Source organism: Sapajus apella, unplaced genomic scaffold (assembly GCF_009761245.1).
Source record: "Sapajus apella isolate SASKATOON/1434 unplaced genomic scaffold, GSC_monkey_1.0 scaffold123, whole genome shotgun sequence".
NCBI classification, from domain to species: Eukaryota; Metazoa; Chordata; class Mammalia; order Primates; family Cebidae; genus Sapajus; species Sapajus apella.
The window spans coordinates 2,923,318-2,941,902 of record NW_022437063.1 but is presented as its reverse complement, the minus strand read 5'-3'; the positions used below and the strand labels follow the sequence as shown (position 1 = coordinate 2,941,902).

The window sequence follows — 18,585 nt, the reverse complement described above, 5'->3', positions numbered from 1 at the left end:
GTTCAAAATTTTATTTTTCCTATCTACATAAGCAACCAAGTTAATATTACCCTTCCCTCAAAAGACACGTGGGTACTTCCAAATGTACACACACTATTACTATCAGTAGCACGAAGAACACAAAGATACTGATGACAGTAACTGACCCCAGAACTGAGCACGGCCAGGAGGCAGGAAGGAGAGGTGAGCCGAGCCTGGGAGGCAGTGAGAAGGCGGGGTGGCCAGAGAACCTTCGCACCTCTTTTCGCTCCTCCTTGGTCTCTTCAGGCCCTCTACTCAGAGTCTGCTTCAGGAAAAATGAGAACTGCATCCACACAAATATGTAAAGGAAGGATGAGGGCTTCAAACATTTCTCCTCCAAGGTGTGTTTGCATTTTGACATAGATCTGAACTAAAGGAAATGAAAAGTTAAGAGTGGAATTCCTAGCTCAATGGAAACATCAGGAGGCTAGAATACAGAGAAATCAGGCCACACCTCTGCCTATGTGAATGGGCCACTTGCTGCAGGATTTACAAGTACTGTGCAGGCCCCAAGAGGTTTGGAGGGTGGGAGGAGATCTGCTTTGAGGCCTACACATGACCAGCGCAGGACCACAGGTGGTACTCCTTCCCCGGGCCCTGCCACCTGGCTTTCCTGAGCACCAGAATGCTGGCCTGTGAGAGAGAGCCAGTCGGTCCTGTGTGTTGAGGGGTGGTCTCGCAGCTCAAAAGCAGAGAAGGAACTGACAGGGACCCTGTGCTTCTTACACTCTTAACACCCCTTCAGGATGGGGGCTGCCTGCACAACAGCCTGTTGTAAGGAGGGCCCAGGACTCTTTTTTTTTTTTTTTTTTTGAGACACAGTCTCACTCTGTTGCCCAGGCTGGAGTACAGGGATGTGATCTCGGCTCACTGCAACCCTCACCTCCAGAGTTTAAATGATTCTCCTGCCCCAGCCTCCCAAGCAGCAGCTGAGACTACAGGCATGCACTACCACACCTGGCTAATTTTTTTGTATTTTTAGTAGAGACGGGTTTTTATCATGTTGGCCAGACTGGTCTCGAACTCCTGACCTCAGATGATCCGCTGACTTCAGTCTCCCAAAGTGCTGGGATTACAGGCTTGCAGGACTATTGAGAGCACCCCCACCACTGAGTGGCTTGGAGGGGGCCTTTCCTGCACATCTAACTTAGAGAGGAGCGTGACACAGTAAGCACAGGCTCTGGAGAGGGTGAGATAAAACACCTCTGAAACATCCACTCAAGCCCATGCAGGAGGCATTCATGGAAGGTCACTGTGACTGCTGTCATCAATAATAATTTAATCCTCACAACAAATGCATGAGGCAAGTAAAATCATCTCCACTTTACAGATGAAGAAAAGAAGACTCACAAGTTAAGTCAACATGTGAGGGGTTGCCTGGTTAGAAAGCAAGAAAATACTAGAATTTAAACTGCTTTTCCCCTAAATCAAAATTTCCCATACACCATGAAAGTAAGCATGCCAAGCGGCTGGAGACCACCTGTGTGGGTCGTCTCTCAGCAGCTCTTGCTTAGCTGACATGACTCACTTTTGCACTTAGCCCCGTAAGGCTCAGGAACCCAGGTTGGGTCCTGCCACTGGGCAGTGTGAATCACTCTCAGAGGCCAGAAACAAAAGCCAGAGAGGCAGACAAGAGTGGAGGCGTCCAGTATCCAACCAGCACAAGGTCCCTAGAGGTAGAGTTTTAGGGACTGCAAACAAGTACATGGCTTTTGGCTGAAAAAGAGCAGAGACAAGGAATGAAAACCTCCAGGCTAGGACGGGACCCCATCACAGGCTGCCACTTTTTAAAAATCTCTGTGTACCAGTTAATAAGGTTTTGGGTTACTCAGACATCTCAGTGGGGGACCAGGCAAGACCATTACCACAGGCAGGTACTGCATCCAAATTCACATTGTCAGTGTGGTACTAGAATCCCAGGTAAAGAAATTATATTAATATAAAAACTGAGCCGGGGACTGGGTGTTGTGGTTCTCACCTGTAATCCCAGCACTCTGGGAGGCTGAGGTGGGTGGATCGCCTGAGGTCAGGAGTATGAGACCAGCCTGGCCAACTTAGTGAAACCCCATCGTTACTAAAAATACAAAAATTAGACAGGTGTGGTGGCAGGTACCTGTAATCCCAGCTACTTGGGACGCTGAGGCAGGAAAATCACTTGAACCCAGGAGATGGAGGTTGCAGTGAGCCGAGATGGCACCACTGCACTAAAGCCTGGGCAACAGAGCAAGACTCCGTGTCAAAAAAAACTGGTAAGAGGTGGGTGGACCCTCTAGGACCCCAGGAGATGAAAACAAAAGCAAATCACTCTGTGAGGACAAGTCCACAGCCAGGGCCTATGGAACTTCCACAGAAAAAATGTTCTCCTAAGATGAGGTCAAGTTAAAGGACATAAAAATCACTGAGAGAAGAAACTGTGGGTGAATAGGAAGGGAGGGCTTAAGGGAAGAGGGAAATGAGAAAGAACAAATGACAAAAACTATACCCTAAAAACTAGAAATAAAAACAATCTCCAAGAGAAAATAAGTGTCTTAAATGACTCAAGACAAAGACAGACAACACAATAAAAGAATAAGTGGATCTGAAAAAAAGAAAATAATTCTGAGAAATGAGAACTACAATAAGGAGTCTTCTAAGGCTGAAACTGGCCAAACCCTTAGCTCCCGCAGTGAGTGCAGAGCACACAGCCAACGGGCCAGCTCTCTGGCGCAGCCCCGGCCCCAAGCCCAAGGCCAAGTCCAACCCCTCGGGTGCCACTGGGTCCTGCAACTGTCTCACACACCTGCTCACCCGCTGCCTGCGAGGCTGACCCACTCCTCTACCTGCCTCCTTCTCATTCATCCTTCAAGGCCTGGATCCAGGAGGTTCTTCCTGAAGTTGCAAGTCGAGCCATTTATACCAAGCACTTAGGCACTTCTCTATGGGCTCTCAATCCTGTCGCATACCACTTACTCTACGACATTGAAATGATAGTTTCTACAGCTGTCTCCTTTTTTACACTGTGAATTCCTCGAGAGAACACTGGGCCAAATCCATTTCTGCATTCCCAGTGTCTAGAATACTGGCTGGTACATAGCATATGGCAAACACATACTTGTTGAATTCAACTATAAGCTCTTACCACTATGCCAAAATAGCACGTTCATTTCTATTTGGAGTAAAAAATATTCCCAACTCTAACTGCAATATAGAGCAGTAGGTTTGAATTCGAACTAAAACCCACAGCCTGAAACTAAGTATCATTTTTGTTCCATTAGAATATGATGGGTATGAAATTAAATTCCAGATGAATAAGATAAGCAATCAGTTTTTAAAAGGTGGGGGTGGGGGGAGTCAGACAATGCCTTCAAGCACTGACTGAAAAAAAGTCTTTTATAGGAACGTAACTTTGATCCTCTTAATTTTCAGCTGCTGCCAGGAAAAAAAAAAAAAAAAAAAAAACAACTAAATATGCTAAAGATCAAAACTGTTTTAGATGTGGGACAGACATTTCCATCTTCTTATTATTATTTTATTATTTTTAGAAAAGGATAGAGCTACTCTTCAACGTTTGAAATAATAACACTTTTCTCATTTAATCAAGGAAATGAAGCCTGAGGAGATACAGACATTTCACAGTCAGATTTTCATTAGATTGAGATATGTAATAGAAATACTGAACATTCAAGCACTCAGTAAGAGCTGACGTACCCAAGTCAGAACACCTGACAACAGAGAGGAAATTCAAATTCTATTCCTTTAAAGGAGGAAAAAAACACATAACACAGTGGAAGAATGATCTTTATATTTCCATCTCGGTCTCTGTCCCTTGCTCTCACTCTCTCTCTCAAAAACACACACACCCTACCACTGCCAGCCCAGCTATTAATTATCTCAGTTAGCAAAATTCTCCAGATCCAGTGCTAATGTTTTACTTTTAAAAATCTTTCAACTGAAGGCATATCTGAAAATGTCATTGCTAAAGCCCCCAGATCTTGGCCAAAGAAGGATTAAGAGGTGTACATACTATGAAAGCAGAACAAAGAGGCTGGCCATGGTGGCTCACACCTGTAATCCTAGCACTTTGGGAGGCCAAGGTGGGCTGATCACTTGAGGTCAGCAGTTGGAGACCCAGCCTGAGTAACAAGGTGAAACTAAAAATACAAAAATTAGCCAGGCGTAGTGGCATAGGCCTGTAATCCCAGCTACTCAGGAGGCTGAGACAAGAGAATCCCTTGAATTCGGGGGCAGAGGTGGCAGTGAGCTGAGATTGCGCCATTGCACTCCAGCCTGCAACAAAGTAAGATTCGTCTCAAAAAAAAAAGGAAAGTGGAACAAAGAACGAGTTACTACAATCGCTAATGAACGAGTATGTTCTCTTCTTATCACAGAGAAAAACAGGCATTCTAGACATGTACCCCTTTCCTTTTCTAACAGCACCTTGTTGTTATTAAAATAATTCACGTTCACTGTACAGATCACAAAAAGTATACAGGAAAAAAAGAACCAATCTTTAATCCTCTCAGCCAGAGATATTTGCTATTAATATTGTACTATATTTCTTTTGGGTCATTTTGTCATGCACATATGACTTTGTGTACCTTAAATATACATATAACATAGATATAAAATATACACAAGTAGGGAGGGACTTATTAGGCACAGGCTGTCTCCTGCTTTGAATTCCCACTTACTATGACATCATGAGCACTATAAGAATACACTAAATACTCTCAGAAAACATGATTTTATTGTATAACATTTAACCATAATTTATTAAAAACACATTTTCCATTGATGGGCAAAGCAGACTGTTCTTAATATCAACAATGCTGAAATAAGCATAATTATAAATGTGTCTGATCCTAGGTGCTTATTATGTCCTCTATTAATTATCTAACTTATTCTTCACAACCTTATTCCATAACTACTAACATTATTCCATATTTGGTTGAGTAAACTGAGTCACAGGAAGGCTAAATAACTTAACGAAGGTTACCAGTTATTATTTAGCAGAACCCAGGTTTAAATGTAGGTAGGCTGGCTCCAGAGCCAGAGTTCCTGATTTGTTTGTAGTCAATCTATGACAATCTTCATTGTTTCCAATCCACAAAATACTCTGGCTTATTCTGAAAAATCAATTTATTGTTCTGATGTTTGCTACAGGTGAGCCTAGCCTCCCCCAGGAGTTAGCCAGTTACTCACGGTTCTTCATCTTTTACATAAGCTTTCCTTTTCTCCCTGGGATGCTGGATTATCCTTATCACATGGTAACTTTTTATAACTTCTCCAGGGTCTGTTTCGAAACTGTGTTCACCTCCACTAACCTATAAACTTTTGTACAATGTTTTGATTATTTTAAAGTATATTTTAATGTTCATATGACAATTCCACAATTATTTTCATTTTACAGTCAAAATTATGGCTTATTTTTCACAGTGGGATTTTAATTGGCCTAGTAATCAAAATTAGTTTAAAAATAACTAATATCTTTACCATATTCCATACAGGAACAAGGTACATCTCTCAGTTTATATAGCTGGTTTTCCCTTCACCTAAGTCTCAGGTATTCTTCTTTTGGATACTGTGAAATAATTATTTTTACTGTTAAACACAGATCCATTTAAAATCACTGCTGTTGGCTGGGCGTGGTGACTCACACCTGTAATCCCAGCACTCTGGGAGGTCAAGGTGGGCAGACTGCTTGAGCTCAGCAGTTCAAGACCAGCCTGGGCAACATGGCAAAATCCCACCTCTACAGAAAAAAAAAAAAAATACAAAGATTAGCCAGGCGTGGTGGCACACACCTGTAGTCCCAGCTACTTGGGTGGCTGAGGCGTGAAGATCACTTGAGCACAGGAGGTCAAGACTGCAGTGAACTGTGATCACACCACTGCACTCCAGCCTGGGTGACAAAAGCAAGACCCTGGCTCAAAAATCAAATTAAATTAAATTAAATTAAAGATGTCTGTTGTCTAAAAATTGATCATATGGCATAAGTAAAGAAAACTGAGTAGCAGTTAAGGAAACTGGATTCCTGACTTTTACAAAAGGCGAAGTCATTCCAGGCAGCACATTACTTTCCCAGGGTCTCTCTTTCGGTGTCTACAGTATGGGGTAAACTGTGCTTCTCAGAAATACGCATGTCCCTGAAACGCAGCCCTCGACATGAACCTTAAAGAAACCATATTCAGGCCAGGTAAGCTGACTCAAATCTACAATCCCAGTACTTTGAGAGGCCAAGGTAAGAGGATTGCCTGAGGCCAGGAGTTTGAGACCAGCCTGGGCAACATAGTGAGACCCTGTTTTTCTACCAAAATAAAAAAAAATTTTTAGTAGTTGGACATGGTGGCACATGCCTGCAGTCCCAGTTATGTGGGAGGCTAAGGTATGAGAATCGCTTGAGCCCAGGAGTTCAAGGCTAGAGTGAGCTATATATAATCACACCACTGCAATCCAGCCTGCACCTCTTAGAAAAGCATGGAAAAGAAAAAAGAAAGCACATTACTTAGATACTTCAGACAGTAATGAAAAAAGTTCAGTAAGAATTGTGGACTGCGTTGTAATACAATGCCCTCCTCCCAAGGAGTCACACAAATCTGGACATAGATTTCAAAGGACAAGTCTCAAACATCTCCTTTAGCGGTGACAGTGGAAGCGGTGGATGATAACTGGAAGGGCGTGGAGGACTTTGGCCTGCTCCAAGCAAGTAACCGCACTAAGCTTGACTCATCAGTAAAGCAGGGAAAATCATCCAGCGCCCATTAATTTCAATACACTATGTACCAGGTGTTCGGCAGGTGGTAGGCCAAATGTCATGTGTCTGCCTTCAAGGCGCTTGAAGTCTAGGGAGGAATGCATGTTGGTAGGAATTCCACGACGAAGCACAGGTCAAGGGCCTGGAGCCTAGTTACTCTGCAATAGTCATGCTACTCCACAATAGTACCCTGTAATGTTGCAATTATATAATTAGTTTCATTCTTCTTTTTAAATAATGTTATGCATTTCCTGTAAAAGACTAAGTCATTTATTGTATAACAAGACACAGAAAAGGAGTTTTTGGAGTCAAACGGTAGACCATCCTTTAAATCTTAAAAAAAAAAAAAAAATTTACAGCTGCAACAAACTAAACCATGATAGGTTTCCTCTAGACAGGAATTTTAATTTCACTTACTGTTACAGGAACTGTAAGTTCAGGAAACTAATGGTGACAGTTTGATTTATGAATTTTGACATATTTCTTGAGCTGGGATTACATTACAAAGAAACGGAATTCTAAGCAAGCCAGATCTTGCCTATACGTTCAATCTTCAAATCAATAAACTGAGATTTGGTGCAACTTGCTTCTGACAAGAGGAAAAACACACAGTCCAATTGAGGTAAGACATATGCCTGTAATTTAAAAGTTCCTTAACATACTTTCAGAATTGAGCTAGAACAGATTTTGGAATTCACGCAGAAAACGCTTCAGCTCTTTACTAGATAATAACATTAAGAGAAATTCAAGTCAGAAAGCATTTATGACAAGAAAAAAATGATTCTCATCCTAAAGAGAGTTCTCGTATTTATTTTCACTTCCTCCATAAAGCCCATCTATTAGAAAAAGTAATACACACACAATACAGAATATGAAGATTACTATGAACTCTGCAAATCCCTAAGAAATGTTGTCTACAAATTTCTATGTAAATACATACAATGGAGAGACACTGGCATGAACTGTATCTCTTCAATTACAGAGGGACTGGTGGGAAGGGGAAGGAGGAGGGACAGGGAAATATTATAGTTACAGACATAAGGCAATCCATTATATACTTTTTTTTTTTTTTTTTTGAGACAGAGACTCACTGCGTTGCCCAGGCTATTGTGCAGTGACATGACAATTGCTCACTGTAGCCTTGACCTACTGGGCTCAAGCAACCCTCCCACCTCAGTCCCCAAGCAGCTGGGAGTACTGGCTATTTTTTTAGGGACAGGGTCTTAATTACATTGCCCAGACTGGTCTCAAACTCCTGGGCTCAAACGATCCTCCTGCCTTGGCCCCCCCAAGTAGCTGTGAATACCAGCTATCTACTTTTATTATTTTAGGGATGGGAGGTCTTACTATGTTGCCCAGGCTGGTCTCAAACTCCTGGGCTCAAGTGATCCTCCTGCCTCAGCTTCCGAAAGTACTAGAAATACAGACATGAGATACTTTCTATACATGATGACATTTAATCCTCCCAACCCCACAAGGAGGTACAAATGCCCCTCTTTTATACATGAAGAAGCTGAAATTAAGAGAGGTTAAGACACTTGCCCAAATTTAAACAGTTAGTAGATGCTCAACTAAGAGGCAACTCAGAGCTTACTGAACTCTGAAGTCTCAAAAGCTCTCTGCCTGCTGTAAGGTTTCTCTATGAACAGCACACATGTAGATCCACTGTTACAAGCCAAGCAATGACAGAAGAGTCAGTGACAGGAGAATCTACTGCTCAGACATTTTCTGTTTCTTTTAAAACAAAAACAAAAACAAAAACAGGGTCTTGCACCCTAGCCAAGGCTATATGGAACACAGTGGCACAATCACGGTGCGCTGCAGCCTGGACCTCCTGGGCCCAAGCGATCCTCCTACCTCAGTCTCCCAAATAGCTGGGACTATAGGCATGCACTAACATACTCAGCTAATTTTTAAATGTTTTGTAGAGATGGAGGTCTAACTATGGTGCCTGGCTGGTCTCTAACTTCTGAGCTCAAACAATCCCCCACCCAGCCCCCCCAGACATTTTCAATAGCCTACCTAAAATTCCCCAATTAGGCAGACAATGAGGGTATTGAAGCTTCCTATAAAGAAGGAAAAACATATATCTGGGAAGGAGAGTGAATTAGGCCATTATCATCCAGAAACGTTTCATGGGTTTCATGAAAGGCAAAACATCAAGGAAGAGCAAGGACGAAAGTGGTGGTAATGGTGGTGTAACAAAGAGGGATGGAGGCCGCTAAAGTGAAACTGGGTGACACCCACATCAAATGTTTCATATGTCACAGTTTTGCTGGTGATCAGCTTATGTATGTGTATTCACACTAAAGACTTATTAAGTAAAACCAAAAACAACAGCACATGTATACTGAAATAAGCATCAGAATTAACAGCCCATGATCTGTGTATACACAGAAACTGATTATAGGTAGAGTATAAGACCGGGCGCGAGGAGCAGGCAGGAGAGTATAGTGAGGCGTGTGGAAGAGAAAGTGTTTCTGCACAGGTCAACGGGGTACCTGTCAGCCTGAGTTCTGAAGGCCAAGTTAAGGTCATTCAGGGTAAGTATGAAGGTTGGGAAGTCCACACAGTGCTAGTATAGGCCGAGAATATAGAAGCTGGCCCTGTATGAGCACCAAGGGCCATGCCACCCTGGCCTAATTTACAAATGGAAAAAGAAAAACACTAACACCTATTAGCTCAGCATTTATTTATTTCTCTGCAGGACAATCATTCAATCAATTATCTCAGTAACTGACAAGTCAGCCAGTACTGATGTACAAAATGGGTACTAATCCTCATTAAGAGCAAAATCTAAAAAAATTAATAGGAAATAGCCATAGATTTTTTTTTCAGTTTCATGATTTAACAGGCAAATATGCTGCTTGAAAACATTTCAGACAGGAGGAAATAATAAAGGAGTTAATAATTTGCCTGCTCTTGGCTCCCCATGACTAGATACAAAAGGCTGAAAAGTAGCACACCCCACCCCACCAAAAAAAGCCACTAAAAATTGATCATGTTATGAATGTTTAACAACTGTAAATTCAGTCTTAAATTTTATTTAAGATTGATGAAAAAACTGCAATCAGATCTACAAAGCCTAAAGCTGGGCTTTAAAAAATATTTTTCAATCACCTGCAAATATGATACATTACAGATGTTGTCACAATCTAAAATATATATGATTTGGATAAGTCAAAAAAAAATACGGCAAATTATAGTAAATTAGAATATATTCAAACATAAAGACTTTCAAAAATAATTACACAACTCAGAAATTTAGAGGAACATTAATTTTCACTTGAAAAGTTATTTATTTTTACTATTCTTTGTAAATATAGCCAGAAAATTGTAGAATTTACACTCTTCAAACAGGAGAACTGTGTCTTATTTGCTATATATCTTCAGAACCTAAAAGTGTACTTGGTATGTAGTAGGCATTCAACAAATACTTTTAAGTTATCATTCAAGAAAAATTAGAAAAATTTACTGAATGCCTACTATGTGCCAGGTACAATTTAGACGCTGGAAATAACATGATGAGCAACATAAAGTTAATGGAAAATGTATTACAAGATGATTTTATGTATATAAATGAAGCTGCCTTCAAAATTGAGAACTGAAGGGGCCAAATAAAGTTTGTCTTTTCATGTTGAACTTTTCCATACAGTACAGACTTACTTTAAAATTAACTTTTGCTTGTAATAAAAGCTTTATAGGCACATATATCTGACATGGGATCATCAAGTATGTGACTGCTGGGAATCTTGGAGGAGGAAGAGGAGGAGGAGGAGGAAGTGAACATTACCATAACCTCTAGCCGAACAGACATATGGCCCAATCTAGTCAATACAATTTCCTTTGGGGGGAAAGGCAGAAAAACTAGATCATCTGTCTGTCCGATTTGAAAACTGCATTAGGCTTTATGAAATAAACATGTTTGTTTTTTCTCCTAATGAATATTCACTTAAAGAGGTTATGACAATTGTGAAGAAAAGAAGAATGGGGAAGAAAAAGGTAAACCATACATTCCTTATTCTAACGAAGTCGTCGAAGAATGCTTTCTTCATGTTTACAGCATTAGCATCTTTGTGCTTCTTACAATAGAAACTAAAACAGAATCTCCATTTACGTCCACAAAAGTTTAGAAGTAAACTAATCACTGCAGTTGTAGCAAGGAATTACTATGCAAGTTGAGAACAAAAAAACAAGATAAGAATGGAAGTCAGTAAGGATTTGACACCTCCCTACCATGACATGGGAAAGGAAAGTCTAGCAATTCCTTTACAATTCAGGAAACACTACATCTACCACATGTACAGACTTAAGCATTAAAGACTCATGAGAATTTGGGGTAAAGTACACTTTTGTGAAGATTTTCAATCTGAGGCCAGGTACCTTGATTCTCTTAAATCTTAGCAAAAGACAGACATCTCAAAGAAAGATGATCACCCTTCCTATTAATACCATGCTCCTGGCAGTCCAGCCTGTTCTTAGAGAGAAATGCTCCTGGCACAGTCAGCCCAGAGGACACATCACCCACCTGTTCTTCTCTGACAGGCCTCACCACATGGGCTTTTGCTACAGCTCCAAGTGCACGTGTGTCATTCCCCCCACTAAAGTGACTGTCTTCTCCAGAGCATGTAACACACAGCATTTTCCACTCAGCAAGTGCTGGCTGAATTAAATCACACTTGGTCTCTGGGCCTTGGTTTCTTCATTTAGAAAACGATGCTGGAAATACCTTTTCGGCCCTTTCCACAGAGGTCTCATAAGGCTCCAACAAACTAAAGCAGATGAAAACAATTCTGGAAAATGGAAAGGGCCACACCAGTTTAAGGGGGCCGTCCTGCAGGTGGGCACCATACTCACTGCAATGGATGAAGTTATACAAACAACACAGACACAGTTGGGCTTAAAAGACTCTTGCTCAAAATTCAGAGGAATCAGGCAGTACACAAAGATTTTAGGAAAATTTGTGTCATGAGTAGTCTGGGATTCTGATTCAAAGAGGCAAGCATGGTCCCCAGATGCTCCCAAAATGGAAGCCTCACAGAAGATATACCTGCCTGACTTACCCATCAAAGGATCCCCAAGGCTGGGAACATTCATATTGGATGAATGGGTGAATCAGAAACAGAGATGAAAGGACCCCCAGAGCTCCAGACTTCATCCAGGAGGGAGTCTAAGGGGCCAGGCTGGCCTAGGAGACCCAGATTGACCAGCCTCCAGCGTGAAGTCCTTCAGAAAGTCTACTTTAAACCCTTTCCTTCAACTCTTCGAAAAGCTCTCACCAGGGTACAGGGAAGTAAGCACGGCCCTGGGAACTCAACAGGCAAACAAATCCCAATTCTACCCTGGGCTCTGCACCTCACTAACTGGATGGCCTCTCCTTAAAACGTGGTTAGCAGAACCTGCTTTGCAAGGCTGATGCAAAGATTAAAGTTGATAATATATGTAATTCACTAAGCACAATGCTGGGACATAGTAAACACTAAACAATAAATCATCAGTCCCTTTTGTCTTTTGAGCAAAGGGGGAACCCAAATTAGGCTAGATGACACGAAATCCCCCCCAACTCAGATCTTTAGTCCTGGAGCAGAGACAGAGCCAAATTTCCCTTTAGCCGGGTTAGAAGTGGGACAACCTATCAAGACAAACACTCAGAATTATTGGCCCCTGATAAAGAACTGCTACATAACCATCCATTCCATTTTCCCAAAACTACAACCAAAGTCATCTGAGTGCTAGTGCGCTCCATCCCTTAAGGCAACAATGAGCAAGGCAAACACTCGTAACACCTAGCTGGATCCAGGATTTGACTACAAGAGTAAAGAAGACTCCAGCACATCCAGAGTAAGATATTGATGTTGTGTCAGAGTCTTTGGGAGGAGAAAAAAAATCCCAGAGGTAATGCTTTCAGGTTCAGGCCTTTTGTTGACACAGGTAAGAAACTGGAAGAAACAGAGGCATTTGGGTTGATACTCAAAGAATGAACTCCTTCATACCCTCTACACTGTTTGCTGAGAAATCAGCAGCGCTATTAGCAACCTCACAAGTGACAGGACACACCACTGACTTCCTGTGCGCCCCGGTGACCTCTACACAGCAGCACTTGGGCACACTCCATATTTACTCATGGTGCAATCTGGTCCTGACAACAGTGAGTTATTTCACAAGCCTTTTAAGGGTTACTACATTTTGTTCCTATAAGAGGCCAGTCCAAATTAGCAACAAAAGAAGAGTTAAACACAAGAAAAACCACCTCTTTGGGCCCAAGAAAGGCAGTCCTGGGCATTAAAAAGGTAAAGTGTTTATTCTCTATCACCTTTCTTTTGCAAAAATCTGTCCAGTAAGTAGTTTCAAACTCTTGAAGATGAGGAGTGACAAAATGATGTGCCGATATACTAAAAGCGCCAGTTGTCTAGAGTTTGGTTCTGTGCCATGTCTCACAGGAATTATTCCAGTTATCAATGGCTACATAACAAATTACCCCAAAATTTAGCATCTTGAAATGGACATTTTATTTCAATTTTTCTCCCCGACTTTGTTTTTCAGACTAGAGGATTTCTACTGATACATCTTAAAGTGTACTGGCTCTTTCTTCTGTGATCTTTCTTGAGGTTAAGCATATTCGGTAATTTTAAAAATTTTTAGATACTCTATTTTTCAGTTCTAGAATTTCCATTTGGTTCTCTGAAGTTTCTCTTTCTCTGCTGAGATATTCTATCTTTTCATTCCTATGAAGCATATCGCCTTTACATCCTTGGGCATGGTTACATTTGCTGCTTTCAAATCCTTGTCTGCTAAACCCAGTATCTGTGTCTTCCAATTCACAGTCAGTCTCCACTGATGATCTTTTCAACTGAGAACAGATCACACTTTCCTGTACATCAAGTAATTTTAAACTATATCCTGGACATTGCACAATACATTATGTTGTAGCAATTCTCGATTTTATTATGTTCCTCTAAAGAGTGTTCATATTTAGGCCAGGTGTAGTGGCTCACCTGAGGTGAAGAGTTTGAGACCAGCCTGGCTAACATGGTGAAACCCCATCTTTACTAAAAATACAAAAAATTAGCCGGGTATGGTGGCACATACCAATGGTCCCAGCTACTCAGAAGGCTGAGGCAAGAGAATCGCTTGAACTCGAGAGGCGGAGGCTACAGTGAGTCAAGATCACGCCACTGTACTCCAGCGTGGACAACAGAGCAAGACTCCACCTCATAAAAAAAAGGGTGTTGATATTTTTCTTTTAGAGGGCAGTTATCAATGATCTACAGTATAAGTTGGACTTGTACTATAAACTCTAGGGTAGGTGCTCTAAATCTTAATATGATTATTTCATTCTTAGTATAGCTGCTTGGAGCCTGCCCCGCACATGTGATTCAGACATTAGCAGAAATTTAGGTAGCTGATACACAGAGGTGGCTTTGTTTTCTGCTCTCCACAATTCCCCCCTCACTTTCCAATGCTATGGTTGCCCTCAAACTGTTCTTTGATTCTTCAAGCTAGAAAGAAAGACTGAAGAGTTTGTAACTGACTTTTCACTGCCCTGATGCCATACACTGTGTCATTCCCTTATTCCGGTGTCAACTGCACTCCAGAATCTGCCCATTTGTGTCAAATTTGAGTGTCTTCGCATGGCTGGTTTTTGTCCAAAGTTTGTAATTGTTATTTGCAGAAGAATCAGACCAACAGTAACTGACTGGGCTACTAACAGATATGGAACCTACATCACCTTTTTTTTTTTTTTTTATTTTTTTCTTTTTTTCAAAAAACTAGGGGTCATGAATTCAGAAAGGGTTTTGCCCAGTAAGGGGGGGCCTGATGTATGTGGCATCAGCTGGGCAAGTAAGAAACTGAGGCTGGATCTACTCCCAAGATGGTTTCTCACACACATCTCATGCCTTGGTGTTCCTTGACTAGACTTTTCCTCTCTCCTCATTGTATCTTATCTTCCAGCCTTTCCCATGTGTATTCAGCAGCTCACAGCAAGGTCATCTCAGGGAATCTATACTCCTCACGTGGTGACTGGCTTCTAAGGAGCCAGAAATAGAATCAGCTAGACCAGTTAAGGGCTATGCTAGAAACTGTTTAGGATCACGCATTTGATTGCTCACAGCAGCCACAGATTCAAGGAGATGGACAAACAGATGCCAATCCTTGACAGGGGAGTGGCAAAGTCGTACTGCAGAAGCACATGTAAAAGGCAAGATGTTCTGCCATCATCTTAAAAGTGTCATCTGGTACAAATTTAATTAATATTTAACTAAGCAATCAAATGTCACCCAAAGTAAAACTCCAGAAAAATACAGGATGATGAGATCGATCTGAAGCATGTGGTCCAACTGCCCTGAGATCTTTCTTACCATTCTCTCACATTCTCAATATAATTACCTTTAAGTTCATCCACACATAAGAGATTTCTAAAAGCAGCCTACTGGGTCCTCAAAGACTTCATACTTAAATATTATATTCCTTTTACATCCATTTTAAAACACCTAGAAGAAAAGACTTATGATGCTACCATCCATAAACATAGGCTATAGATAAAAGTTTTATTTTTTCTTAAGATAACAGGCAATAATAACTAGTGTTTAGTAAATATCTACTATGTGTTAGAAATCTGTCTAGGCTACAAAGAGCCTATATATTAATATATACGTATATATACATACGTGTGTGTGTGTGTGTGTGTGTGTGTGTGTGTGTGTGTGTGTATACATATAAAATATGTAGCTCTCTCCAAGCTACTTTCTAAGCACCTCAGGCTTTCACTCCAAAAGAGTGAATGTCTTCCAAAGACTATATTCTAAATGAAGCCATGTATGTGTAATACATACTAAGCAATCCTCTTACCTTGTCTTGGTTATCTTTATTCTTGTAACACAGATTTCCAATCAGACGAATGAGATGAGACTTAAACCCCTCGGCCACATTGGAGATGTCACCTTCTGCTCTCACACAACCACAAGTACTGAAAATGTTTGTGGTTTCTTTCGCAGCTACGTGAATCATCCGTAAAAGATCTATAACCAAAAGAGTAAACTTCATTTTCCATAGAAAAGTAACTTTTAGTATTTTGTACTACTAGTTTCTATAAACAAATCTAATTTATTTTACTAGAATAAAGATAGAGCACCGAAAGCTGTCTTTAAACAATGATTCAAAGGCTCTTCTGCCTTTGCTTTACATTTGTTTACTTCAGTTTTAGAGACATAAGCCATAATGACTGCCTCAACTCAGAATTTCTTTTTATCTACAAAGAAAAGTTAGCCAAAAATTTGTTAGCATCCTTCTTACAAAAAGGTTTCCAATCTCAACTTCTTTATGAAAGAACTCTGTAATAACTTTAGTCAGTGAAGTCTAAAACACAGCATCTATTCATAATGATGCATATAATAGAAACCCAGAGTGCTTGTTCTTCCCCCTCATCCAGTCAGCCAAATCATCAGAAGGCAGCAGGTGTTTGCCATACTTCACTTCAGCTACATTCAGGAGAAAGAACTTGCCAGCGCTATCCTCTATGAGCACCTCTCGGCAGCCAATGAAAACAGACAATCTTTCAGGAACTGTATTTGCGTGTTTCCGCATTATCTCATTTAACCCTCTCAACAAATCTATACAGGAAGGTATCGCTTTCCCAATTTTAAAATGAAAAAAAGAGGCTCAGAAAAGTTGGTACTTGGCAGAGTTGGGATGGCAACACACGCTGACCCTGGCTCCAAACTCAGGCTCTTTCTGTAATCACTCAGTGTCCCAGGTTCCTGGTGTTGTATTTGAATTATCACTAAAAGCACTGTACTCAAAATACAACACTGATGGGAACTCTTAAGGATATTCCTCTACAGCTCACTGCTAGCTCGTCTATACTGCTAGACACAAAGCCATCTTTCTCAGTACACTGGTCTCCAGAGTAAGTACTGTCTCTTTAAAGGAAAAACTAGTGAACAATGAACAGCAAACCTAAGCATGGCTAACCACAAGGAACATGTTCTGCTTGAATTATTTTGCAAACAGCTTTTTAGCAAGGGTGGTAATGTCTTTAACAATGGCTTCTTGTTTAAACCATTTTCTCACAAGATTTTTATATATAATATGTATACAACATCATTCTACGTGTTCACTAAATGTAAATGGGAAAAATTTACTGCCACATTTTGCAAAGCTATAGTAATATAAAACCACTATCATCATTGCAAACCTCCCCTGCCCCTCCATCTTCATCACATCCTATACTGATGAAACAGCTACTATGTGCATAACCGGCACTGTTATCTTCACGTTACCAAGAAGGAATCTTCAGTTAAACAGAAGGGAAGGGGCTGAACAACAATGTGGGCTCAGGTTTATCTGGCCCCGCCCGAACTGTTACAACACTGATTCCTCTCAAAATACTATATTCACAAAATTCCCAAAAGTACACTGAAAACTCAGGATTTGTGTTTGGATTTACATTACAGCGTGACAAGCCAAAGATTTCTTAGCTAAAAATACAATGTGTGATATTCCACTCACCAATCACTCTTTCCAGCAAGCCAGGGAAAACCTGCAGATAGCCAAGCAGCTCGGTGTTCGCAGTCATTTCGCACAGGACGTCGAGAAGCCTAATCGTAGCCAGCGCCTCCTAGAAAGAAAAGACAACATAACTTTTAAGCATGTTCGAAGTGAAATGATTTGTTATAAATAACAGTAAGAGAATATTTCAATAAATTTAAAGGGTCAGTGCTTGTAATAAGTCTAGAGAGAGAAACAAAACTGTGAAGAACAAAACCGAAGTATGAAATATGTACACGACTCATCATTTTCGCTAACAGCAGACATCTGCCATGAAGAATGCAAGATTATGTGTCATTATGTGTCTTCTTGGAGCAAAGAGTCAGAAAAGTTCTTATTCAAGCAAAAAGGCATTCCAACAGTGGAATAAATGTTCAAAATTACTAGCTACATACATAACATTTATGCAAATACTTTCTTTTTAAAGCATTCCCAGCATGCAAGTTCCACTTTAAAGATACAAATATCCCATGAAATACATTAATTTCTTATCCACAGAAATCCTGTAAAATGCTGTGGTTGAAAAGACTCTGGCTTTAAGAACTTACATAATTTCTGGGTAAATAGGAACTTCTATGCAGTGTCTTGGTAGATGAGAAAGACAGAGTTATCTGAAAACATTACTTCACACAGCTACTAAATAATTTATCAAATACACTGCATGACCAAGAAACCACCCAGTACCAACTGCATAGCATTAGTCTACAAAAAAATTATAAAAGTAACTTTTGTATGGATTGTGAAACCCATTTTTATTTTATTTTTTTGAGATGAAGTCTCCCTCTGTCGCTCAGGCTGGAGTGCAGTGGCATAATCTCGGCTCACTGCAACCTCCACCTCCCGGGTTTAAACAATCCTCTGCCTCAGCCTTCCGAGTAGCTGGGATTACAGGTGCCCGCCACCACGCCTGGCTAATTTTTGTATATTTAATAGAGATGAGGTTTCACCATGTTGGCCAGGGTGGTCTTGAACTCCTGACCTCAGGTGATCCACCCGCCTCAGCCTCCCAAAGTGTTGGGATTACAGGCATGAGCCACCGCGCCAGGCCTGAACCCCATTTTTAAAGTACCTAGTCACTGACAAAATGTGGCAGAGATTATAAAGTTAGTCCATAAAGATAACATTCTTCACTTTGAGAGGCCAAGGCCAGGGGATCACCTGAGGTCAAGAGTTTGAGATCAGCGGGGCAACATGGTGAAATCCTGTCTCTACTAAAAAAATATAAAAATTAGCCAGGCGTGGTGGCAGGACACCCATAATCCCAGCTGCTAGGGAGGCTGAGG

General features: G+C 40.9%; 1 protein-coding gene across 3 annotated transcripts in view; it reads right to left on the bottom strand.

The window, feature by feature from the left end:
• The window catches only part of ATXN10 (ataxin 10), a 165,246-nt gene that overhangs the window by 80,294 nt on the left and 66,367 nt on the right, over nucleotides 1–18,585 (bottom strand). For all 3 annotated transcript variants that reach the window (XM_032261463.1, XM_032261462.1, XM_032261461.1), the window contains 2 exons: nucleotides 17,264–17,372; nucleotides 15,605–15,774 (listed from right to left, as the gene is read on the bottom strand). In XM_032261463.1, coding sequence (XP_032117354.1) covers nucleotides 15,605–15,774; nucleotides 17,264–17,372 — 279 coding nt within the window. The remainder of the gene's footprint in view (nucleotides 1–15,604; nucleotides 15,775–17,263; nucleotides 17,373–18,585) is intronic.